We start from the raw sequence: 27,413 nt of genomic DNA, 5'->3' as shown, positions 1-27,413 counted from the left end.
AACGTGTAAAATGCAAAGGCATTTTAGTTTAAAAGGAAGTAAAGAAAGAATTCATACCATTAGACAGCAGTGGGAGCTATCTGGTAATTCTGCTTTTGGTTACATCTTCCCCAGGTATTGTAACTATAGAACTTGAATAAGAAGGTTTCAGACTTTTGGGTTTATTTATATTTTTTAATTTTTTATTATTTTTTTTTCTGCTAGAAGCTGTATTTTAAAGAACTCTGTACTGGCACTGTAGTAGATGTAGGAGATCACCCAGAGAAGCAGCGCTTTGCTGCATTACAATTTTCTCTTACAGCACTGCTGCAGTTTCCCAGTCATTAAAATTCTGCTGCTGCTGTTTGAGTGGTGGGAAGTCCTGAAATGGCTGAACAAAATGCAGCTCAGTACTGGGGCCAGTTCTGTTTAATATCTTTATCAATGATCTGGATGAGGGGATCAAGCGCAACCTCAGGAAGTTTGCAGCTAACACCAAGTTGGGTGGAAATGTTGATCTGTTGGAGGGTAGGAAGGCTCTACAGCGGGATCTGGACAAGCTGCATCAATGGGCTGTGGCCAGTGGTATGAGGTTTAACAAGGCAAAGTGCTAGGTCCTGCACTTGGGTCACAACAACCCCATGCAACACTACAGGCTTGGGGAAGAGTGGCTGGAAAGCTGCTCAGTGGAAAAGGGCCTGGGGTGCTGATTGACAGAGCTGAACATGAGGAGCTTGTGCCCACACAGCCAAGAAAGCCAACAGCATCCTGGCTTGTGTCAGCAATAATGTGGCCAGCAGGACCAGGGAAGCAATTGTCCCCATATACTTGGCACTGGTGAGCCTGTATTTCAAATCCTGTGTTCAGTTTTGGGCAAGAAAGACACTGAGATGACAGAGCACATCCAAAGAAGGGCAGTGAAGCTGTCAAGTGTCTAGAGCACAAGTCTTATGAGGAGCACCTGAGGAAACTGGAGTTGTTCAGCCTGGAGAAGAGGAGGCTCAGGGGAGATCTTACCACTTTCCACAACTACCTGAAAGGAGGTTGTAGGAAGGTGGGTGTCAGTCTCTTCTCCCAAGAAACAAGCAATACGATAAGAGGAAATGGCTGCAAGTTGCACCAGAGCAGTTTTAGACTGGATATTAGGGGAAATTTCTTCACTGATGGGGTTGTCAACCACTGGAACAGGCTGCCCAGGGAAGTGGTGGAGTCACCATCCCTGGAGGTATTTAAAAGACATGTAGATATGGCTCTTATACCAGGTTAAAAAGCATACACTTTCTTACAAAAGTATACAAAAAATTTATTCCATTTAAGCTCCATGTTGTCAGTCAGTATTATTTTACCTGTTTATTATTTAGCGTAAGCAAAATCAAAATGATGTCATCAAAGTTATTTGTCTTTTTACTACATCATAACAGCATCTTGAAATGATCTGTAATTATTTTATTCCTTTTCTACTCTGCCCATCCCTTCTGCTTCCCTCCTACACTCTCTTTCTCTGAAGTTCTATTACTCATTTAAAAATATATAGGGGTATATTATGGGATGGAGATTTTGGTTTCTGAAGAGGGTTTTTCTTTTCACATCTTGTAATTGATTTTCACACAGTGGGATTTAAAATGTCAGTGGCCCCATCAGCTTTATATCAAGTTATATAACTTCCTTGTTTCTCAGCACTCTGTAGAGATGAGATGCAGTAGCTGCAGAACAGATGGAGTCCTCTTCATCTGTAGATCAGTCCTCATACATAAAACACTGTCTTTAGCCTTTCTCCACTTACATGTTACGTGTCCTGTTTGTTTTTTTTTTTTTATAGGAGCAGATCACTAATTTCTATCATATTAACATTAAAAGCTTTATATTCTCAGAATATGTGTACTTCTATACATGACTGAATTCCAAGCTTTTGTTTGTTTGTTTGTTTGTATATACTGGAGAATAAATGGAATGGAAGGTCAAGGAACTCTATATTTTGTTCACATAAATAATGCTTCCTACGATTTTCTACATATGTCATCTAGGCACCAAACTATCTTGGTAAAGCTGTGGGACTGGATCTTCAGGATGTCACTGTACCAGGTCAGTACCAAGACAGACACTGGACTGGTGTATGTAATTTATAGAATCATAGAATGGTTTGCGTTGGAAAGGACCTTAAAGCTCATCCAGTTCCAAACCCCTCTGCCACAAGCAGGGACACCTTCCACTAGACAAGGTTGCTCAAAGCCCCTTCCAGCCTGGTTTTGAACACTGCCAGGGATGGCACATCTACTTCTCTGGGCAACCTGTGCCAGTGCCCCACCACCCTCACAGTGAAGAATTTCTTCTTTACATCAAACCTAAATCTCCTCTGCTGCATATTCCTGCTGCAGAGTAGAAACAAGCTTTTTGTCTGATTTTAGGTAGCTCCAAATGAATGTTTGTGTCGCTCTCCAATATTTCTATAAAAACGCAAACCCAGCATTAATACTAGAGGCAAACTAAGTTAAATTTGGATTTCACTTACTGAAAGCATGAATTTTTCTAGAGGAAAGTATTATTTTAGACAAAATTTGGAAAGCATAAGAATTTCCCAGTCCAAAGCTTGACTTCTTTTGGGTTTTGACTTTAGTGGAAAGTTTATTTTTTGAGCTTAAACCGTTCTGAAAGTGGCAATCTTGGCTGCATGGAACACTGGAGCTCTGTACTGAAGGAGTTAGGCACGGGTATTTATGCAGCCAGACTTTCAAGGAGAAGACCCTGCCTGGCACCCAAAGCTGGAGCAGAGCCATTTGCACACCACAGCTACGGGAGGGAGCAGAGAGTGCCTTTTGGCCCTTTCTTGTCTGTGCTCAGTGAATGCAGGCACCAAGCAGTGTCTGTGTCCAGACTGGGTGAGCAGGAGGCCTTTTCTCTTTTCTATCCTTTTGAGTCTGCTGTGAAGACTTACACCGGTTTTAATAAGTGGTTTTTGCAGGCTGCTAATATGGGAAGGAATTAGCCCCACATTTACTGGGATCTGAACTAAGTATAGATAAATGCAGAGGGCTGTTGAAGTGCATGGAGGGAATAGGATCTAATCTCTTAATCTTTTTCTGTTGATTTATTTTCCTAAATTCTACCTCACATTTCATGTGTGAGAGCTTTTACCTTTCTGTTCAGGAGAACCATTAGCAAGACTTAGCCATAATATTTTGATTTCCTAATAGTTACTTTTCATAGAAGATTAGCTAAGGAAAAAACCACACATTGTGGTATTAGTTAAATGCATCTTGAAATCCTGCCAATGGTTCCTGAAAAGAAAAATTACTGATTCTTATTTTGCATTTGGGCGAAAAGCCTCTGATTTATATGGCAAGACTTCTAAAATCTTGACAGTTTTATTGCATGCATCTAAATGCAGCTGCCATGTTTAAGCTGTATGCTGTTTTCTTACAAATTCTGATCAGGTGGTTGTTTAACAGTTCTGCCTTGCAGACGAGCTCTAGTTAGGAAGCTAAATACATGAATGTTTCCAAACTCACTTGCCTCATTTAACATGCTGTGGCCTCATTTGTCTTCTGGGCTCTGATTTTGATCACTTCCAACTGTGCTTGAATCTCCTTTTTTTTTTGTACTGTCAGACACCAGCTCCTCATCTCCTCCTGTACCTCCTCTGTTCAGCTGCCCTGCCAAGGCTTATGTCAAATCATGTGAATCTTAAGCTGGCAATGCCAGACCAGCCTTGAGGTGCATTTTGTTCTGCTTTAAGCAGGAAGAAAAGCCTCACTGTGCTTTGGAAAACCACAGAATAGTGCTTTTTTACTGGATTCTTCTTTAAATAATATCATTTATTACAATACCTATAGATTGCTAGGTTCTGGTAGTGGGTGTACCTGTATTGCTTATAGCAATTCTGCTCGCTGGGCTTATTGATTTAAAAATAATATAAAGCCCTGCAGGGCAGCAGTGTTCTACAGTCTCCTGTTTCTATGTTTGTCTATTTTGTGTCATTGTGAGTAAAAAGGAAAATAGGAAAAAGATTGTTGCTTGTCACAGCCATAAATCTAAATGGTGGTTCAAGGGAAAGGTCATCCTTTTCTGCTGTGAGGTGACGACCTGTCTTTACCTCAGCATGACACTGAATTATGTTTTAGGTTGTCTTCTTGAATCTCAGCATGTGAGACTTCCAGGCTCACCTGCAGATGTAAAGAGAAATAAGCAGCCCGAGCAGCAGAGGCAGACAGACATCGCTGCCACCCCAGAAGCATAGGTGCTGCCTGGGAGTGCTGCTAGTGTTCCCCTGCCTTCCTGTTTTTCCTTTCTCTCCCCCAGTGTCCCCCCTACCCACAGCTGAAAGATTAAGGTACCCAGTCTGCAGATAAAACTTAGTGATCTCTTTGATACTGTTGCAATGTCCCTGGAGCATTTGTGAGGACTGCCCTGCTTGATGTCTTACAGAATCACAAAAAGGTTTAAGTGTCCCCCTTTAAGGAAGGGACCCAGTTCCAACCCCTGCCACAGGCAGGGACACCTTCCACTAGACCAGGTTGCTCAAAGTCCCATCCAGCCTGGGCTTGCACACTGCCAGGGATGGGGCAGCCACAGCTTCTCTGGGCAGCCTGTGCCAGTGCCTCACCACCCTCACAGGGAAGAATTTCTTCCTAACATCTAATCTAAATCTCCCATCTGCCAGTTTAAAGACATTTCCCCTTGTCCTGTCCCTATGTACTCTTGTAAAAAGTTGCTTTCCAGATTTCCCATAGCCCCCGTTTAGGTACTGGAAGCTACTCTAAGGTCTCCCCCGAGCCTTCTTGTCTCCAGGCTGAACAAGCCCAACTCTCTCAGCCTGTCACTGACCCAAGAGACTGTGTTCAAGCACAGGAGCACAGATGCAAGATGCATCCTGAAAGAAAGTGAGGAAAAGGCTGAGAGGGATCATTTTGCTTTGGTGTTGTGCAGGTATGTTTTGCTTACCAGGAGCTGAGCCTTAAGGTGAGGATCTGAATAGGCTTGTACCATCCTGGGCACTTAACTTGTCTCTCAGGCGTCAACTACTTTGCTTATTAATGCAGCTTCTTACAACCTTCAAGATGCTCTGCAACAGAAAGGAAGAGTTTTTAAGTGTTTCTGTGGTGTAGCAGCTTGTTGAGTAACTGCAGAAGGATGCTAGCTCCTCCTGAATGTCAACATGTGCATGTGCCTACTGATCCGACTGGTCCTTGGCAATCTGTGACCTGCCTTCACAGCTGGGTCAAGGAATATGGCTCTGCCATCCTAGGGTGCTGAAAAGAGTCCAGGTACTTTAACCACTGCAAATCTGATCTTTTTACTATTGACATTTCAGTTGACAGCTACAGATGCACATTGCACATGGGTGGTATCTGTCGATAATCTGTGCTGTTCATTAATGGTCACCTCCTTCCCTGTATGGAGGCAGCTGAGCCACCTTGCTGGTGGTCTCAGAGTCAGGAAGAGTCCTAAGGATGCCGCTGAATCAGGGTCCCTGTCAGAGCTGGGAGAAACTCGGAAATGCACAGCTGGTTTATTAAAGACTGACCAGTAACACACTTCATCATGCTGCTCTCCATTTTAATTGAATTGACTGGGAACGTTTGTCAGAAGAATGTTCAGCTTCTGAGAACATACTGACAAACTCGATAACTGCAGTATGTGATGTGAAGGTGAGTTTATTAAACACACAACTTAAAAATGAAGCCTTCAGTCTGAACCTATCAAAATGAATGTTGCTGTATTTTAAAAACTTTTTTCAATATTTACTGATGTTGTTGCTATGGATATAAAATAAGAGAGTCCCTTGCTTTCTTAAGCAATTTTCTTTCCTAATGTTTAAGTTCCTCTGTGTCATGTAGAAACAGTATATATTTTCATGCCAAGAAAGACTGAAAAACCTCTTTTGCTATTTAAATATTAAAACCATGTAAGTATTTTTAAACATGCACTTTAAAATTTAGAGTTCTACATCTCTGTATTGATCTGAACTATGTAAGTACTGGACTATGTATTTATTTTGCTTGTCATGGTTATAAGTATAATGCCCAGCCTGTCTGCATGAAGCTCAGGCCACAGGGATGTTTCTGCCATTCTGGTACTGCACACAGACGAGGCCTCCAGGGCACTTGCTGCCCTGTCCAGCAGGAGATCTGGTGGTGGCACCATTCTGTGTAGACCAGAAGTGCCTTATGTTTAGCAAATGGGAGAAATCAAAATGAATGGAATCACTTTTATTAAAGACAGGTATTTTAAAATAGTGGTAATCTGCTACCTAAATCTCCAGTGGCTTCAAGCAGCCAGCAATATGCTTTGATTGTTGTGTCATCAAAGCAGAGTGGCTTGATAATGAGAGTGGAAACCAGGATTACAGGGAGGACCTGAAAGGACCCAGGGCTAAGTCATCTTAAAAGATAAGTGGAAAATTCTTTTGTAAGGAAACTTGAAAAGAGAAATTGGCTGTCATAATGCTTAGTTTAAAACGAAAGCTAAGACAAGGAGAAAACTGCACTGATGGGAGTGAATCATCAGAGAATCATCATAGGTCAGTTTGAGTTGTAAGGGACCTTAAAGCTCATCCAGTTCCAAACCCCTGCCATGGGCAGGGACAGCTTCTACTAGAGCAGGTTGCTCAAAGCCCCGTCCAACCTGGCCTTGAACACTACCAGGGATGAGGCAGCCACAGCTTCCTTGGGCAACCTGTTCCAGTGCCTTACAACTCTCAAAGTTAAGATGGAATCATCATAGAACGGTTTGGGTTGAATGAAAAGAGCCTTAATGGCCCTGATGAAGTTTCTAGGCATTGTCCATTGACAGCCAATATCCAAGTAAAACACATGCTTAGTATAGGAGGGATGCCAGCAGTGTCTCCTGTGTACAGCTCTAGAGACCTAGAATTCACTGAGAGTGGGAATTCTCACTGTGATCACGTCACATTTCTGTCCCCACAGTTAGGGGATGTTGAAATTACTGTTGAAATCTCAAATGTTCTTATAACATAAAAACCTTCCATGTTCTTTGAAGGGGTTTATTTTCCTTTTTTTAAACATAGTTTGTTGTCCCAGGAATACCTTTGCTTGGGTTCAGGTTGAACATTAACTCTGCTTGCTTGAGCTACTTTGTTCTCTCTTGGGGATGCTCATGCCCCAGTTCTCGCTCCTGTGGCTCCTGCAGATCCTGTGTCTCCTGCTTCCCTGTCCAACAGAGCTTCTTCTGAAGCAATCAAGGTGGTGCATCACTAGTGCTTGTGGGCTGTGCTTGGAGGGTGAAGACATGAAGAGGTGTCTTTACAACCTTTACACTCCTGTGAGCACGAAGTAAAAAGTTGATAAAAATGATCCTTCTACTACCACAGAACTGAGAAACAAAATAGTTGTGTGGCTTTTCCGTTTTCTTTTAAATAAGTAGGCACTGTTTCCAACAGTTCAGATGTATGTTTTTTCCTTTATATATAATTCTCTTAGTACAACCTGTTATTAACCAGCTTATCAAGTGGTACTGCTTGCTTTTTGGGATGACAAGACACAAAAACATGAATGCTAAAGATAGCGTTTCCTCAATAGTTGTAATTAACAGACTTTCCATTTTCTAATTGCGTCTGATGGGATCTTAAGGCTCTGTATCTCTGTCAGCTGTGTGGCCGCAGTGTCTGAGTGAATTGGCTATGGGCTGGCTTCCCCAGTCAGACCTCTGGGCTCTTGTTGGAGCTCTGGAGGGCATGCTGTTAACTGTTTTGCCAGGTTACTGACCCTGGGTGAAAACAGAAAGCTGGTTGGGGTTGGTTGCTGAATAACTGGAGCAGGAGGGTGTCCTGGCAGGAGGGTAGTAGGGTAATTTTATCTTGTTTAAGTACAAAATATTCCTGGATCTTTGAAGATGTTTCTCTCCCATCTGGTATGAGCTTGGGCAACCTGATTTATGAATCGGAAATGCAAAATAACAGGGCAAGCACTTTTCCAAACTTGCATGGCTAGTGCCTGGTGATATTCAAGAAAAAATAGCTTGAATGAACATGTTTTCAGCATAGGATCTGGTGTATATATCAGATAACAGTCAAAAAGCCAACCTAAAGCTCATTTTATATAGTCTATTAAAAATCCTAGAGTTATGCATGAGTTGAAACCGACACCTCAATTTTGCTTTGGCTATGATAATAAAGGATTTCTCATTTTGCCTAGTTTCTAACTTGCCTTTGTAAGTTAGGTGCTTCCACAGAGATTTATCTGACATTATTATGTCCTGCAGAGCACTCTGGGAACCAGTTTATGTTCTTTGCAAGGAGAAGTGCTAGATGCTTTAGTCTCTTCAAGGAACAGCTTCCATCTCTCTCTTCACTGTAACAAAAATCTGCCCTTTGTGAGTTGGTGCTAATAGCTTCATTTTATGACAGTTACTTTTTGTCCTTTGAGGACTTAAAGAAGAATATATTATGCACACGTTGCAAATGTATGCAATCTTTATTTCATTGCTAACCTATATTGCAAAGGTATGAAGACATGGTATTTGTACAAATTGGATAACTCAGTTGCCTAAGATAGGTACTTTTTGGCTTACAGTTTAAGTTGCTAGCCTTTGTCCAGTCTTGTCATCAGCCTATTCAATGAAGGCAGGTGGGTGCTCCCAAAGACTTCTAGGTATTAGTTATTCTTTTAGTCTTAGCATCTTTGTAATGTGCTTTGCCTGGTTCTTAGAAAAGTGAAACAGCAATAATGGCTTTCAGAGTGCAGCCCCTTAGCCCCCATGCCTGGTGGGAAGTAGATAGCCTTCGCCAAAGGGCATTTTGAAACCTCAGTGTGAGGAGGAGTCTTGTGGCTCTCAGAAGTGAGGAGGCTCCACATGGGAAGGAGCATGAGGAGAGTTTGGATGATTGTGAGGTTTGTGTCTTCTGCTGCTTGTATTGACACCCCTTCTCAGCCCCCTGGCCTGGTGGCAAGTCAAAGAGCATATTCTAATGCTCAGGCTAAAGCCAGAGGCTCTCTTGCTTGCTGCACCTCTGCTCCCAGGCCAGACCAGAAGGTCCCCACTTGCCTGGAGGCACTGCAGCTAATGGACTGTTATATCGGCCTGGGCCGAGATGCTCCTGGCTGGATCTCACTCACTGTTTTATTTATTATCTTTTCCCTGTTCGCAAAATGCCTTTACACCTCACTGAGTTTTCAGTGATGAGATCAGAACATCTTATCTCATGCACGTCCATGGAATAAAGGCAATAATGATGTATAAATCTGGTTTATATTTTGAAAGAAGTCTTTAAGTTGTTTCACAGTGTACATTTCAGTTGTATGAGCTATTTGGCAAGGCAGAAGAATGTGCAGATTTGCATTTCTGTATCTTAGGACAAGCATACCCACAGCAACTTCAAAGCTGAGCTGCAGCTGCCTGCTGTGCTGATGCTTTTTTTTTTCGAGATGGTAGAACTAGAACACACAAATCTGTGCTACTGTAAGAATATTGTAACTTTCAACCTCCTCTGCCATCACTTTGAGAAATTAACAGGTCCTTTTGCTTTGAAATTTTGCTACATAAATGCATACATGTTATGATTGAATATGCTGTAGCAATCTCAGGAACATTAAATGCCCAGGGATATTGCAGCTGACTTGTAAACAACTCAGAAAACAGTCAAGCCTAGGGTTGGAATCAGAAATGTAAATGTAATTGCCTAAATTAAAGGCTATGGATAAAACAGCTTTGCAGTTAGCACAGAAAATAATTGTTATTATGGCAATGTTAATTATATGGAAATATGCTACGAGTTTATATGGCTTCACTGTAGGTGAGGTATTCCCTCTGTCTCAGGTTATGCCATGCAGCTCCCAGACCACTGGCTACACTGCCTTTGAAAACTCTGAATTTGGTAATATAGGATATGGTCCTGCATGATACAGGATGTGTGAAAATCTCACAGGAATTTTCAAGGGAATAGGATCTGAGTGCTGTTTGCATAGCTTATAGTAAAGAGATTTCAGAAATAGCTCCTTCTAATCAGGTGAAGACTTTCCATAGTGATACAACCTTAAAATAATTTGCACACTTTGAACCCATCCTTATAAATACAATTGCATTAGATACAATGCTACAGTATTAATGAGACAAACAAGAATAACAGAAATTATCGTCACTTTAAAACCATTATGCGAAATTTTGCTGTGCCGAGTATGACAGAGCTGGAAATTCCAAGACCTGTGCAAATTATACTAAAGTAGATTTGCATAAAGCATTGGAAGAGCTTTTGTGAAAATGGAACTAGTGGGAGTTATTTAAATAACAGTATAGCAGCCATTAACAAAATAGGACAATTCAAAATAGTAATTTACTTTACACATCTCTTCTAAAACATGTCCAGAATCAAGATAACTGTCAGCAAATAGTACAGCACTACAACCCACTCTCTCAAAATCCTGAAGGAAAAGATCAAGAGATTCTCATCCGTGACAAAACACATACCCTACTTGTAGAGCACATTACTTCCACCAAGTAAAGCAGCTGTAAAATATTATACAGCCATGGCGAAGCCATATGATCTTGAGTTCTTAATACTTACAAAAGCTTAGGCAGGAAAAATAGAATGAATTGTATATGCTGTGACTAACTGAGTTACATTATGTATTAAGTGTGACTGCTCCATCTTCCTCTCCGTCACCATCATCATCATCACCTCCCTCTCCACTGCTGCCGTGCCTCATCCTCCTGCGCATGCACATCTCCAGGTCCATCTGCGGTGTGTAGAGTGCTTTCACTCCTTTGCCCATGGACTCACTAACCCTTCTCTCCCAGGCAGTGAGAATGCCTTGTCACTCTTGAACCACAAGTGGATTCTGGATTCTCCCGGTTGGAATTCATGGATGTAACCTGGCAGCAACCAATCTATATGTCTTCTGTAAATGGTCCTCCAAGGGTTTACCTGTAGCAGTGCTGTCATGCTCCCAGGAATAATCACAAGGTTTGTGTTTGTTTTTGTAAGTCTTTATTCTATGATGTGCCCTTGAAACACATGAGGCACCAGCATTGTCTGCAGGTCTTGGAAAGGTATGGGTTGCCTGTTCCACACATCACAAAACCAATTTTCCAATTAGATAATCTTTTCTTTTGAAGCCTGGTGGAAAATTCTGGTTTGGTTTTTCTTACAAAATGAACGATGGTGGCAGTTTTCCTGAATGTGCTGGGACCACTTCCATAGGGATGACTGGAAAGTGGAGAGGGTGGTTTTGATTTGCTCTCTGACAATTAACAATCGTTGTGTCTTTAATTTGCATGGTAATTTTTTGTAGTGTGTGTAAAGGAGCAAAAAGAGTGTTTTGTATGCTTATTCTACATGCTCAAACGCATATGCTGAGGGCATGGAGAAGCATACGATATGTTGTTAAAGTGTCACCGTGTTTTTGCACATAGCTCTTGCGCCTGCCCTGTATTCTTTCCTGAGGCTGCTCTGGATGTTGCACTGTTGATACATACCTGCTACTTTGGATTGCTTTTGAGCTGTGTAGGTGTCAGTTCATTCCTAATCCTTTCATAATGCCGCCCGTGTGAAGGTCATCTTCTTCTTGTTTTCTGCCACTGAGTGATCTCGTAAGCTGCTTGTATTATCAGAAAACTGGTGCATGATCAAAACGTAAAGGAACAGTCTTGAAGGGCTTTTCTGCAGGTTTTTCTTGTTTACTGACATACCGATTTTAGTGGTGCTCTGTTTTCTAGCTGCTTTGTGGTGGTTGCTTTTGTTTCTATCTGTGGTTCATAATGACCAATTCAGATTTGAACTGCAAGTAGGTTGCACTTGGTTGTGTGTAGTTCTTCTGTAGTAGTGGGGGAGATGGGGCATGCACTGGGTGGCTCTTTCTGTGTGAAACCCCTCCACCTTCCAGCAATCCTTGGCTCAAGGAATTAGCTTGCTGGAGCACCTGCATGTGTCATAGACCTTAATGGATGTTTTCTGCCTTACTCGTGTCCTTCTTTGTACCAAGCAATGCTCCTAGCCTTCACAACTGTCTCTGTTACACAGTTACATACTGTTCAAAGTACTAAGTTGTGTTTATTTCAGACTTGCTGCTTGCCTTCATTTGGTGCTTCTCAGATCTCTTGCAGTGCAAAACCCTTTACTACTTCCTTTCCCCATGTCTGGTGGCTGTAGGGGTCCCCTGTCAGCAGCTCCTTCCTGCAGTGTTTCATCTTGCCCCATGAGGAACAAACTCAACATATCACGGGTGTTTTTCTCCATTCTAGTCTAATCCTGCTCTCTTCTTTCTTGTGGGGATGGCCAGAGCTGCAGCTGCTATTCAAGAGCATTAAACAAAAGATGTTCCACCAGCCCTCCATGGCATTGCCTCATGCTGCAAACCAGCAGAAGGAGCCTCAGGAAGGAAATGGAGCCTGCTTACAGAGCACAAGCCTTTTACCTGATCCCTCCAAATTGCCACAGCAGCCAAGAAATGCCGTCCATGTGCAAATGCAGATGTGTGTGGAAGCCGGGGACGGGGAGTCAGTGTGTCCAGAGGGCAATAGATTAGCTAGTCTGTTGTGGCTAGTCTGTAGTTTCTCCTGTGTCCAGACCTTTGCAGTGTTGTGCTGAAATCAGAAGTTTACTTTTTCCCCAGAATCAGATAAATCCTGGTCGTCAACATCAGTTTAAATCACATTTCTTGCTACAAAGAAATCAAATTCATAACCAGCTCTTCTGGGCATTCAAAAATACTAAATGCATCTCTGAAGAATAAGCATCACTCTCCAAATGAATGATTTTGCTTCTCCCATTAACTGTGTAGTAAAATCTATGCAATAATCACAAGGGCTACAGGGAGGTTTTTTGTATTCAGTAGATAAGAATGGCCTAGGCTTTCTTCCAGATATCTGTTACAATAAGGGATTTTTACTTAGAAATTCACAAACACGAAATTGTACAGATTCCAGCCGCTGGGATGCCTTGTATGCTTGTTTGCTTCTACTGTAACTGGTTTAAGCGCTTTTTTTTCCCCTTTTCTTTCAGACGGGACTGCCAGCCATGATTGGTTTAGGTGCTATCAAGATGTGTTTAGAGAATAATGCCTTTTTTTTTTTTTTCCCTGCTGCTTTACAAAAATTCAGTTTGCAATTATAAGATGAAAAAGTGCATGAATTGTGTTAGGAACAGAATAAGTTTGTAATAGGGAATGCCAGGGATGAAATTCTGATGCTTGTAGAATCTATAGGAGACTCCCAGTGAATTAATTAGCCCCAGGACTTCCCATGTGCATAGACTGCTCAGGGCACTTGATGGCTGATGCCCAAACCCTCAGCCACCCAGTCACATTTTCTTTTTGGGGGAAATGACCCGTTCCCACAAAGTGCTGCTGGAGAGTGCAGGACGCCAGCTGATCAGGAGGAGGTAGAGGCTGAAACCATCTGTTAGGCTGTTTCCAAGATGCAGTAGGAAACTTTGTAGTTGTGTGCAGAGGATGGAAAGAGAAATAAAGTGCAAGTTCAAAAGCTAGTCAATGTATCTACCTACAGGTATGTCATATCCCACTGCTTGGAGAGGCACATTCCTCTTGGACTGGCTAAATGAGCAAATCCTCTGTGATTGATTAACTGTCAGGATGCTGAGAGGCAGATCTGGGCTTTGTGTCTCTGGCAGGTAAGAGGCACTGAGGAGTGCCAGTGCAGGTCTCAGCTGATGTTACTGGCGTGAGCGACATCTGTTCTAGGAAAGTACAGTGAGATATAAATGGAGCAAATAGGGGTTTAATGGGTTATTAGCAATAGTGTATTTAAACAGGGTTATCTAAAACCGAGGTGTGGCTCAGCATGTTTCAGTGCCATCCAAAGACTGCATTTCCAGATCCAGCCAGCAGCAACCGTATAGCCTCTCCTCTGGCCCTGCTTGAACTTCAGCCCAGATGAGTTCTCTCAATTAATTGTCAGCAGTTGGGCCTTCATGGTCATTCCATGTTAGCCTCTCCTGTGAAGTTAACGCTTTTGCTGGGAAGGTGCTGTCTGTTTTAATATCTGAGTGAGAGCACAACCTTGAAATGCTTGTTGGCATGCTGTCTGCAGCAGTGTCATATAGGGTCACACCAAGCAATATTGAAATACCTGTGGTGACTGTTGTTGAAAACTTAGTTGAAGGCTGCTACAGAACACATAGAGCAAAAGATTAAAAGGATTTGCCACAGTATTTCTTTTATCTTTTATTTATTTTTCTGCAAGCAGACAGCCTGAAACAAAGCAAGAATGAGGAATATGATCCTGATGCATTCCACATTCTGATTCTTTTCTGTCAAAGAATAAATCATTTCAGGTCAGCTATGCAGTTTTAATATAAATGATCAAAACCAAACGCCACACAAAGCTAGTAATAAAGCAGGATGCTGGAGAAAGGGTCAGGTTTCAGAACACAGACAGGACTCAGGCATTCTTTGCAAGACGTGGTGGTCTAGTGAAGATACACTTCAAAGGCTGCAGTGTTTTTTCAGACTATATGCCAGCCATGACTGTATCAATAAACAGTTCAGGTGGGCTGAAGGAAAATGGATTTGAGTAGGTTGCTTGGTTTTGTCAAGTGATGCCTGTAAAGGTCTGTCCTTATTTGAACCCATGTCTTACTCAGCTGACCCTGTTATAGTGGAGTCTGGATTAATTCAGACCCTGTATCTTTCTGCCTTTCCTGTCAGCAAAAGCACTTTGGCATTACAGAACTTTATCATTTTACTTCACTTGTTTCAAAATTTCAGAGTTATGATGATCCCTTCATCTCAAATCAGTATCTCACCGCAATGCCATAAGCCTCTTTTACTTCCAGGAACAAATCATGTAGTCAAGTATATACATTTATAGAGACCTAATTTAAGAAACATGTATACAAAATCCTATGTATACATAGTGAGCTTCATCATAACAGAGCATTTGTCTCTATTCAATAAATCTAGTAGTATAATAACCTCTATTTTATGTTGCTTAAGATAGAGCAGATGCTAGAACGACAGTGATTTAGTGGTGGGAGTGGACTCAGCACCACTCTGAAGTAGGATTTGAGAGTTTTTCTAAGTCTCTCTCCTGCAGAACTCTAATAAAATGACTAGATTTGAGGAAGGGTGGAGAACAGTAGTGTCATTTGCCATGATTTTAGCAAACCTTTTGACACTTGTCACTCACAATGTACTTGTACACAAGTTACGATGTTATGTTTATATGCTTGGACAACTAGATGGGTAAAAAACTGATTGGACATTTGGGCTCAGAGGATAGTGGTTAATAAGTTGTACTCTACCTGGATGCCATTAATGAGTAATACTAATTTCTTCTGTAGGACAGAGAATCTATCTTCCTCTGTACATTGCTGTTGCAGTGCATAAAATGGTACCTGGGGTTAGTAGGACTCCTGCACTTCAGTGAAAAACAGCACGCTTTGTTGAACTTATTGCAGAATGAGAAATGTAGTTGCAGAGCTCTGTCTGAATTCAGAAGATCATAAGTCAGTGCTTTTCTCTTGGACCTTTCAGCAACATTGTGCAAATTATTTAATTTCTCTGTACTCGCCTTGTCTGTGGGAACTTGAGCCACACAACTTAATGATAGGTTAATTGTTGGCAGCTCATCTCTCTGAAATAGAGGAGGGACTGATTGTTCAAACAGCTCAGCAGGCTGACCTGAGGGCATTTTACCATTTGTAGCTACATGTGAGATGCAAGTGCTGTGACTGATTTAGGAGGAGCTGAAAAGGGAAATTAATACAAGGCCTAATTTATCACTGCTATTCTATGTTCTGCTGTGACATGCACAAATCGTTGTACAATGAATACATCACTGTTACTCTACACGTCATCTAGGTATAGAATGATGGATAGTAATACCTTTCTGCCTTAAATTGCGTTTAGATTAAAGAAGAAGTCCCAGTCGGTGGATATTGGTGGGCCAGGATGCAATCCAGTGGTGCCTGAAGCTCAGGCACCCCAGCAGAGTAAATCTTTGCTTGCCACTAAGACAGCTGCTTCTGAGGAAGAACAGAATAACACCACAAACACCCAAAGACGCAATCCGCGGAGGAGTGAGTTGAAGAGATACTACACCATTGGTGAGTTTTCTTTCACAGAAAATAATCAAATATACTTAATAAATAGTCAAGGTCTCCTTGTTTATCTGTTTTTTTTTTCTTTTGCTAATTGCAGTTGGCTACTAAGATTACAAATGCCCACAGCGAGCATTAAAATATCACGTTTTAATGCTGATGTCAAACTACTCTGAAGAATTAACCTGCTTTATTTATCTTGCACCATTTATGAGATTTCATTCTTCTGCCTTTTTTTTTTCCTTAAGAACAAATACTGAAGAATGCATAAAAGCAATTTTGTGAGGAAGGTTGTAGGAAGAACATAATTGCCTTTGACAATGGGTTGGATCAGTGTTTTGGCAGAGATTTTTAGTAGGCTCCTGGTTAGAAACGATTCCAGTTTGGAGAAGGAGGAGGCCCGCTGAATGTGAAGGATTAATTAGGGTAGTTTCTGTTTATCTTTCTGTGAATATTTCAGTTTTCTGGATGTTCTTCTGTGATTTCAGCACCTACACGATTCTTACAAAACCATTTTAGGCACCCTAGAAGATACTTCATAAGTTGCATCCCCATTTCAGGACTGGTCTTGAACTGATTCTTTAAGCAACATTTTGCTTCTCAGCTGATGAAAACTTGAGAGTGGCCTTGTAGTGTTTGTGCCTGGTTCATTTACACTTGTGAGAGGAAGACGTGCTAATCGGATTGGTACAAACAAGAGGGATGGATGGCAGTGCTGTGCTTTGAAGAGACAAAATGACAATAGATTTAAGAAAAAGAAGTTATATGTTTAAATTGTGAGTTTGTGTGCTGTTGAATTATTGCCATATAATTTGATCATTTCTTCAGCTCCGAGGTAACCATTTGTGTGTCTTTAACTTGCCTAAAGCTAAAGAAAAATGTGTTGCTCTAGACAATTTTTCATTGTGTTATGCCTGAACCGTTGAAGTTGGCTGTCAGTGTAAGTTGTGGTGTTTGTTGTTTTTAAAGAAGGAAACTGCATTGGTAATCTGCTCATTTTAATAATGAAGGCTATATTTTAAGCTGTGAATGATTGTATGTGTTTGCATTATTTGATGCCCTGCATTCAAGTTGGGCTGCACATCTGCCTTCGGAAAACTCAGATGTTTTGATTATTGCTCAATGCTGTCTACCCCACAATAAATAAAAATGTGGCAAAATGAAGACACTGATGGGTTCATTAGTGTCTTGGACAATAGGTCTATAGTTTTCTTTAAAAAAGTCAAATTGCCTATTCCTTTAAAGAAGGTTCTGTAGTATAATGTGTTAGAATAGCACCCCAAAAAAACAAACTTTATACTTAAATATAGAACATGTTTTCTGGAAAAGCGTAGTTAAATCAGTGCACTTGAGTGCCTTTTACTTTCTAATGTATTCTTTGGTAATATTGCTCTATGGCTTTTTTTTTTCTCCTCCTTCCTCCAAATAATCTTAAAGGAATATTGAAGATATGCCAAGATTGCTTCAGACCTAAAACAGGATGGAATGGGAGAGTTTTGTATAAGAGTAATAATGAAAGTAGAAACCTACCACACCACCAAAATGAATCCTTAGCCTAAGAGGATTAACAATATAAGATCGGTAAATCAGCCATAGTTGAATGTTCTCCTGTGATCACCCAAAACACAGTCTGTGCGTGGAAACACAGACTCAGGTTTGCATTTATCTACTTGTTAAATTTGACTCACCTGCATTTTCTTTGGGGAACTTTTACAAAATTCGCATAATGTGAATTTGATTGATTTGTTTTAATGTTGTATAGCACTTTATGTGACAGACTTGTTGACTGGAAGAGAACTCTGAAGGTTGTATATTCTGGTGCCCTATTTGAGGTGGGATTTCAGCCAACACTAGATCAGAACAGCCAACTCTTTGTCTTGCTGAGTCTTGACAATCTCGGGGGGGGGGGGGGATATTCCGCAGCTTCTGTGTACTGTGCTGGAACATGGACAGTGGGTCCATAGAGAGCAGCATTCACAATCAACTTGCCCATAAACAGATGCTAACATCTGTGAGCTGTTAACAGTTGCAGACCCAGGGGAAGTATGAGGGGAACAGACCTCAGACGGTGGCCAACCTTACGTGTTTTTCTTAAGCATCATCTTCCACTACCTTGTACAGAGTACTGGGAAAGTTGGCCTGGCTGGACTGACCAAGAATGGAACATGTATTGTGTTTATGTTCTTACGCATACAGCCTTGTCTCTGTGGCTTACCTAAATCACATGGAAGAAGTTGCTAGAGCCAGTATGACTGCACATTACATAATGCTTGAGTTTTCCTGACATGCACATTGAAGAAACAAGAGTTTTTCTGTATTTTCACAAAGTGTGGCAGGTTCAAGGTTTAATCTTGGATGGCACGGTGCTGGTACCAGATGACTATGTTTACTGTACTTGCTCAGTTCCGATATTGAGTCTATGGCTTTGGTAACCTGAGAGAAACACTAATTATCTTCTTAGAGATCCCATCAACTTCAGCATACTTTAAGTTATATCACCCACTTGACTTAAGTCATTTTGTGTGATTTGTTTCAGTAATAACCTCTAATAGTCGAAGTCTAATCAAATCGTTTGTGACTTTCCGAGGATGAATGGACTGACACACCTGCAGTGGTCTGGGACTCTAAAATAGAAAAATACCAGATTCTAGAGATGTTTTATGTGCAGTTGGCTGTTAAATAGCTTAAACAAGCACATTAGGCTTGTTGCTGACCTAATACAATTACAAAAAGGTCTACCTTGTTTTGCCCTTGTTTGCAAGTTGTTCTCTACTAAAAGCGTTCCAAGATGGAGCAACATGAACTAATCATTACTGTGATAAATAGATTAAGAAAATGTGTTAGAAAACCAGTGCTCTCAGATGGCTTAGTTTATTTAGCTTAAAAATTAGTATTCTGCTACATTAACCTCAGATCAGATTGGCAAATGATAGTGTTTATGGTAGTGAGCTTGAGCAAACAAATGCCAATTGTGTTTTCTGTTACTCTAATTTTTCCTTGATAACTTATTTGCAGTAATTATCATGATCTTCAAAGTACTTTATGGATATGAGAACTGAGTTCAAATCTGGGTTCATAAAAGTATGACATCTGTATTTAGACATGTGCATATATACAGTTCATGTGTTGTAAAATGTAAATGTCATCACCACATTACTTATTAAATGCCCCTGCCAGATTTGTTGATGGCTCCCCATTTTATTGAAGACCCATGCAGCTTTAACTGATGTATCAAGAAATGTGTAATTAGCATTACTTTATCAACTCATGGAAAGATTAAATCAAAATGATTTTAAACATATGTTGTTTTGATTTGGCTATGCAGAAGGCACTTCAGAAATCTTTATATAAATCTCTGTCTGCTTTGCAGACCCAGAGACACATGAGCATTTACCTTGAATGCGTTGCAGAAGAAATTGTAGCAGCTTTGTATGCTTGCAGCTACTGTGGGCAGATACCGGCACTTATCTGAGAGTCTGTGTTCCTAAATAATCTTTGCAGATTATATACACTTCAGGTGTATGCAGATTTACATTGGACCTTTTGAAAGTGAATGTGTAATGGGGAAAGAAAATCCTGGTAATTCCAAGATTTTAAAATTTCATCAGCACTGCTCCTACTTTAGAGAACAATCCACAAGATTATACTTATTTTGCATTTCTTCTTTCCCACAGTCTGCATCTCAGGTGCTTTCCAAACTTAATGAGTGCAGCTGCACTCTTTAATTAAAAAGTTGGGGGAAAGTAGGTAAGAGAGAGAAGAACTGAGAGGAAGAGGCAATGGGGAGCAAGTTGTGTGCTCGAATGAAATGAAACAGAGAATGGAGAGTCAGTGAGGGAGAGAACTAAGTCTTCCATATGGCAGGCTCAGCAGGCAGGAAGGCTCCTACACCTCCAGTGCTGAGCTGGTGTGAAGAAATTGAGTGGGAACTCCTAGATTAATAAGGCGAGTGTAGGAAAAACAGTCTGCATGGTGGGTTGGATGAAGTTTTTTGGAGAACTCTAGAAACGGTACCCAAGACACTTAAAAACCTAAAATTAGACTTTTTTAGGTGCCTCAGGGACTTAAAAATTCAGGCCACTTATTTCTGAAGTGTTTATTGTTGAGCAATTCCCTTGGAAGAGAAAAAGAAGGTATCTGGGTCTTCAGCACTGTAAAAAGTGGGCTGGATTTTTATACAATGGAGAATTATATGTGTAGCCTGGATTCAAAGCAGTAAGGCTGTATCAGCTTAAAGCTGTGCCCAAGCTGCAGCGAGCTGCTCTTAGCTGGCTGGTAGGACCCAGTGAAGGATTGTAGGACTACACTTCATGGTATGATGCCTCAGGATATATGTTTAGCAATTTATTAAGGTGATTGAAATAGCTAATGTTGTCACCTGTGAAGACATACACTTGACATATATATTCTGTTTCCCATTAAGCCATGAAAGCCTGGTGTTGTATAGCGCTTAGGTGCCTCTAAGAGGATATACCCAGCAGACCTAGTAACCCTGGTTTTGTAGAAGCAGGATGCTTTCTTTTGTTGTATTTGCATTTAAAATGAAACTGCAGCACTGGTATGGAGTAAATACATTATTTAAAAATAAGATGGTTGCATAAAAATATTTTCCTGCTTCTAGGAATCAGGCAAAAGAAATCGTGAAGCAGGACAGTAGTTCATACTAGAAAATGTCAGAGTACAATCTCGAAGGAGAGTGGAAGAATGCAGCAGTTTCTATCTTCTAATGAAAGCCTTAATGCAAATATTGCTGTACAGGCTTCTGCTAGCAGAGCTTATTTCATTTAGAAGACGACTATCAACTGTCTCAAGAGTCATCTTTTGTTGGTATAGTCTCTGTAGTTTAGCCAGAATGCAGGAGTATGTGTATGTGTATATAATACACAGCATGAGGACACCTGGGAAATACTAATTGCCAAGGTTCCCTTCACTCCAGTGGTTCATTGTTTAAACATTTATTTCCAGTTATTAAAAAAAAATAAAATAAAATCAACAAGCTCTTTTCGTCTTAAACCTCACTTGCAGATGAGGAAAGCAGAAGTCTTAATAAAGAAAATGTTTTCTGCTAGTTTGACCTGGCCATATTAGTGCTCTATATTTGTATTTTCATTGAATATCAACATGTTACCTATTCAGAGTAGTGGAATTAACTGATATAAAATCAGTGTGAAAGAGAAATAAAGCTTTTGGGGTAAGCAACACTTGAGGTAAGCATAAATACATATTAATTGACTTAAGTTTCCAAAACAACTGTCTAGTAGCTAATGCCAAAGTGATAAATAGGAAAAGACAGATTTTCTTTTGGGCTCCTAATCCTGTTTTCAAGACAGAAAGTTTCAGTGTGTAGTCACTTTAAATTAGTTGAGATTAGTTTAGTCACTACTACTAATTTAGTACTTAAAAATGTATTACTGTGAAAAGAAGATGGATCTTCCAAAGAATTTAATGGCATGTAAATGTAAGTCATGAATGTTCACAAGAATTATTATTAATGTACATAATACAAGAGTGTTTATAGAGTGATAGAGAATATAATAGCAAATATTTTGTGGGGAAACCTAAACAAAAATCTTTTTCTCAAGTGATAAGTTAAGTCCTAGTCTGTTTCTCCTGTTGTGAAAGGGAGAATAAAAATGAAAACTGAACAGCTACTATGTACTGGATATAACTATACCTAACTTTTGTGCTATATGCTTCTGAGTGAGTCCATTTAAGTAATTATTTTTACAATGATTGGAAGCATAAATAAATATCATATTGTTTACATGTGCAGTAGATTCACTTTCTGTTTACATACATTCCAGGCTGCGTCCATAAAATTATTACTTGCTTTAAAATATGTCAGAGCTACCAGATTAAATGTAAATTCATCCACATTACTGTATTTATATGGTGTCACACTATCTGATAATATAAAATTGTCATGCGGGACTAACATCAGTTGAAGCAGTGACTTCATATGTCAGAGATATCTTGTCCTAATGGAGCTTTGTTACTCACGGACCAGTTTAGCCTTTCTGGAGAGTGGTATGAGAGAACCATAGACCATTGGTCAAACATCACAGTGAATCTGCACCTGAAAACATATACTTATTTAAATCAATCTGAGAATCTTGTGGGGTTTATATCATGGCATTACTTGCTATTGTAGTCACTGATTAAACAAAGTTAGGGGGCTGCCTCTTGCCTTCTCCTCTAAAATAAGCATAAAACCTATTTGAAGGGCAGACATTGTGGCTGTTTGTTTTTTATTGCTCAAATCCCTTCCTGCTCTATGAGATTATATTTGGGGTGCTCCAGAAATACCATATTCTTTTTAGGGGACGTGCTCTGATAAAAATTGGAGTATTTACTCTAGAAAGGTTTCCTGCAAAGAATACTCTACTCTCTTTCCAAGCATGTCTTTGAAAGGTTCTTTTTATCAGTTGAATATATTTGCTTCTACTCTTCTGAAGAATTGTATGTGCTTTCTTTCTGTAGTAGGTCCCAAATATCCAGTTTTTCTCCTATTGGCACAATTACCTTTCTCGTTTGTTGCTAATGCTAGCAAAGTATGTGACATATTAGGTGTACTGAAAGCTGTTAGATAAGCGGTGGAGTGTGGGGTAGTAGATGCTGTGAATTTGGGCCATGTCCTCTCCCTTTTAGGGAAGGATAGATGGGAGATGAAGCTGCCAGCTCTCTCTTGGAGGATCCAGATGCTGTTCACACACATTTGCAATGTCTGACTTTGCCCCATTCAATGCGCTTACAATTTCATTATTGAACATTTACTGCTTTTTGAGGAACACCCCCTGACTGCTACCTTTCAAACATGATCTCAGAAACTTTTAGAGGAGGCCATTATTCTAGCACCTCACCGTGAGTGATAAGGAAAGGGAAATATTTTGTGGAACATGTGGATAATAAGGGAAATGGCTTTTGTGGCAACAGTAACTACGCAAACTTCTTACTCATTCACCTTTCCTGCAGATTTTTATTAGTGATTCAGATCATGCAGTTACTCTGGATGAGCAAACAAGCATTTGTTCATATCTTTGTTTTTCTCTCTTTTTTTTTAGGATTTAAAACTTGGAGCCATTAAAATCCAGTTTTTAATGTTGTATCATTCTTTTGTCCTTTACAGATACACTGTGTATCCTGTGTATTATCTGTGAATATAAATAAGTTCTAAGCTATACACACAGCATCCACCAGAAGAGTGATTCTCATTAATGTCCTTTCATCTCAGCATGTCCCTGTTCTTAGCATCTGGTTTTATTTTTAATCGTATCGATTGCTATCATATCATCTGCTGAGTCATTCTGGGAAGTATTTCAGGATTTTATAATTCCCTTGCTTTACATCACGACAAAGCTGAAATCTTTTATGGTTCTGTAGGCAAGCTACTCAGCTTGCAAGATCAGTATTACTGGGATACTAAAATTTTCATCTCTGGGGAAGAAACTGATTTTACCTGTAAGCTCTAGGCTGGCAGAGGGTGCATCACTTTCAGTCTCTCTCTCATTCTGTATAAGGGAAAAATGACTTTAAAAAAAAAAAAAAGTTATTTCTGACACCTCAGATGTGCTTTGAGCACCAGTCTTTTGAGTACTGTGAAACAGCAGAGACTTCCTTCTAACAGTAAAAGAACAAACAAGGGAAATGTGGATTCAGTGCTGAAATAGCTGGGTGATTTATTGATAGCAGATGCAGACAAGGCTGAGGCTTTTGAGCCTGGAGGGAAAACAATAATTTCTGGTAGTGGGAAAGAGCTAAGTCAGGGCTTGAGAAAAATCTTGCTCCATAGAAGTTCGTGGGGCCTAATGGGATACATATGAAGGACGTTGAAGGAGCTGGCTGAGGTTGTTGTGAGGCTGCTCTCTATTAATCACCTTTAAAAGGCCAGGAAGATAATGGGAGGTCCATGATGACTGGAGAAAGCCAAATGCTTCCCCCTTTTCCCTTTTTCAGAAAGGACAAGAAGGATTATCCAGGTAACTACAGGCTATTCAGCCTCACTTTTAGTCCCTAGGAAAGCTGTGGGGCAGATCCTCTTTGAAGCTATTTCTGGACAAGTGAAGAAGTTTGTAGCCTGTATGGCTTTACCATGGGTAAATTGTGACTTTTGAATTTATTGTCCTCTGGGATGAAACTAAGAGTTCTTGGATGATGGGAGACTGGCAGATACCATCAACCATTACTTTAGCACATACCATGTTTTTTCATGGTCATCATTTTCCAGAGCATCTCTGTGTCCATGTTGGTGCATTATGGCCTAGATGGCTAGACTGCTTGGTGTCTGGGAAAAATCAAAAGGCAGTAGTTACCAAGATGATCAGGGGCCCTGTGAGGAAAGGCTGAGGCAGCTGGAGAAGGAATAGATTCAGAGGGACCTTACAGAAGCCTGCCACTATCTGCAGGGAGGCTACCAAGAAGGTATCTGGTAGTTGGCTCTTTGCAGTGGTGCAAGGCAGGATGATGGGAGACGACTAGCCTAAATTGAAATATAAGAAGTTTAGACTTGATACAAGGAAACCTTTTTCCCAGTCAAGCAGTGCACCAGGATGTCCAGAGAAGTTTGCAGTCTCTATCTTTAGAGGTTTTCAAGACCCAACAGGGAAAAGCCCTGGATAACAGGTCTGACCTCACAAATGACCCTGTTTTGAGCAGGTGATAGACTTCAGACCTCCTGAGGACTTTTCCCAGCCTGATTCAAGCTCTAAATGTGAGGAAGTGAGTTTTCCTTATAGGCATTGGGTAGTTTACTGCTTTCATCAGCAGAGAATACTCTCCTCATCCAGGTATAAGAGCCTAAATTTTGCAGTCTTCATCATGGACTCCTAGGCTACATTGTTCTCCAGATAATGTGTCTGGTAAAATTCCCTATGGGAATATTATCACACCAACACTCCTGTTGTGATTATTCATATTTTATTCATTCTGAAAGCAAATGTGAGGTTTCAGACAGCTTGATAATTCTGTGCAGCTAAGAAAAAAAAAGATGAAAACTGATTATAAAAATTTGTGGGTTATTTTAATTAAAGAGAAAAAGGGCACAGTTGTTCTTCCTTGCTTTTCTGATTCCTCACTCAAAAAAAAAAAAAAAAAAAAAAGAAGAAAACAGTGTTTAAAAGTTCTTAAAATATTGTGGAAGAGCTGTTAGCGCAAGGCAATATTTCTGGTTTAAGAGATTAAAAAATACACTTTTATAAAGGACCAAAGCACAAATACTGCAGGTAATCACAGTTTGGAAAGTGGCATCCACTCCCTCTGAAGCCACCAGTGTAAGTTTGAACATGAGGGGCTACCAAATCTCTCCCAGCACCTACTGAGCTCCAAACAAGCTGTTTGAAAAGCTGTTTCTTCTGCTGCCTTTTTATTTTCTTAACTAATTTTTACCCTTTCCTGTATTCAGGCTTTCTCTCTATTGCTAGATAAACAAGAATGAGATGCGGTTTTCAGGAGACAGAACTGCTGGGGTGGGTTCATCTCCAGGACAGCTAGCTATGAAGTTCCTTTTGGACTTTAACAAACTGGTTTGTTATTATGCTCTTCCCCCAAAAATTCTGTGGGAACTGTTGTTGCTAAACCCTGATTTTTCTCTTGGGCCAGGAAGAGCAGCTGCATTTTATCATGGAGTTATTGTACTGTTGAGCATTGCACAATTACAGAGCATTAGTATGCACATAGGAGTATGCAAAGACTTTGCAAGCATAAAATATTCAACATTTATGAAAGAAGCCCTTTTATAAATTTAGATACTAATTGGCCAGATATGTTCATGAAAACTAAATAGTGGCAGCAGCCCCGCTATTTTTCCAGTGAGTCTCATTAATTAACATGCTTGAGAGATTCTTTTATTCTTTTAATTTGCAGATGATAGAATGACAGTCTCTTCCCTCCGCTAGAAGAAATGTGGCAACCATGATTTGTTGTCAGAGTTGTTGGCTTGCAGTTTCTTAGGCACTTAGCCATACTTTTAAGAACATGTGTGACCACTGCGGTGTGTAATAGGTGCTTTTGTGATCCATCTGCAGTTTAAAATATGCTGCTCCCTTTTTATTTGTATGTAAACAATTCTGAGATTGGCTGCTCAGTAGTTTGCCAAGTTTCTGATATTTCTGCTCTAATGAAGTCTGAGAGAAAGTACATCTCCAGTATAGTCCTTTTTGAAAACATACAACTCAAATGTGTTAAGAAAATTAAATGATGTTTTGAGAAACTGGCTCTTCATTCTGCAAATTAAATTACATATGTTCTATTCATGAACAAGAAACTCTATTTTTATAAAACATGAGACACTGATTGTCTACAAATCAAGACTTCCCAACATAGCTGCTAACGTTAACATCAGCTGGGCACTGAAAACTGGTGGGATCTCAGGGAGAAACTGGTGCCAGTGTGAACCCTGAGGAATACTGACAGACACCACTGCTGACTATAAACTAGCAAAAAGTCATCTAGTGGTGTGGTGCAGGCTCAGCTCCAGTAGGAAAAGATGGATCCCTTTGGGGTTTGTCCTGGGTTCAGCAGTAGCAGTCATTTTTCTCCTTCTTGGTAGCTGGTGCACTGCTGTGTTTTGACTTTCAGCCTGGGAACAGAGCTGTTAACAAGGATGTTTTGGTTTGGCCAAGGACTTTGTGAGCCTCATGCTCTGCCAGGGAGGAGGGGAAGCCGGGAGGAAGCAGAGACAGGACACCTGACCCAAACTGACCAAAGAGGTATTCCATACCACAGCACGTCATGCCCAGGAGGTAACTGGGAGTGAGCCGGAAGGGCTGGGAGACTGCGGGGTTGGAGGAGGTATCGGTCGGTGCTTGGTCGGGCCGGGGGGAGGGGAGTTATCGGTCGACTGGTGGTAAGATGTCGTATTCTCTTTCCTTGTTATTCCCTTTATCATTATTATCATTGGTGGTAGCAGCAGTGATTTGTGTTATACCTGAGTTACTAAACTGTTCTTGTCTCAACCCATGGGAGTTGCATTCTTTTCGATTCTCCTCTCCATCCCTCTGGGAGTAGGGGGAGGGAAAGAAGGGGGGGAGTGAGTGAACGAGTTGCCTGACTGGGTTTAAACCACCTACATAATGCACAGCTGAGTTGGATTTGATAGTTTTAGTTAAGGTAGAGCAACATTCCCACGTTATCTGACACTGATCTGAATCTGTACTTATTCATTGCATTTTTTTTAAATTAATATTTTATACATATATTCCAAACCTGTCAAATAGAAGAAGAAAATACAACAGTTGTGAAAGATAAACCTTATTAGCAAAGATTTTATTGTTTGCTGGAAAACAAACCAAGCCAAGTTTTTACATACTGTGTTTCTCTTAAAGGGTTACAGGTGGGATTGTAACTCATCACAAGCAAAATGGTATGAGAGTTAAGATAGATAATTTGAGAAGGGTTCACCTCAAACTCTAGAGGAGTCTTTTGCAAGAGA

At 40.5% G+C, this 27,413-nt stretch overlaps 1 protein-coding gene across 6 annotated transcripts in view; it reads left to right on the top strand.

The window, feature by feature from the left end:
* Positions 1–27,413, top strand: part of OXR1 (oxidation resistance 1) — a 221,272-nt gene that overhangs the window by 82,247 nt on the left and 111,612 nt on the right. For 4 of the 6 annotated variants that reach the window (XM_057408217.1, XM_057408215.1, XM_057408211.1 and 1 more), the window contains exons 2-3: positions 10,729–10,894; positions 15,798–15,994. In XM_057408217.1, coding sequence (XP_057264200.1) covers positions 10,836–10,894; positions 15,798–15,994 — 256 coding nt within the window. In that variant the 5' untranslated portion in view covers positions 10,729–10,835. The remainder of the gene's footprint in view (positions 1–10,728; positions 10,895–15,797; positions 15,995–27,413) is intronic. The other 2 variants (XM_057408213.1, XM_057408214.1) reach the window with 2 other exon arrangements.

This window comes from Pezoporus wallicus, unplaced genomic scaffold (genome assembly GCF_028554395.1).
Source record: "Pezoporus wallicus isolate ANWC-B61680 ecotype Strahan unplaced genomic scaffold, APGP_CSIRO_Pwel_v1 contig_3815, whole genome shotgun sequence".
Classification (NCBI taxonomy): domain Eukaryota; kingdom Metazoa; phylum Chordata; class Aves; order Psittaciformes; family Psittacidae; genus Pezoporus; species Pezoporus wallicus.
The sequence above is the reverse complement of the archived record's forward strand: the minus strand, read 5'-3'. Positions and strand labels throughout refer to the sequence as shown.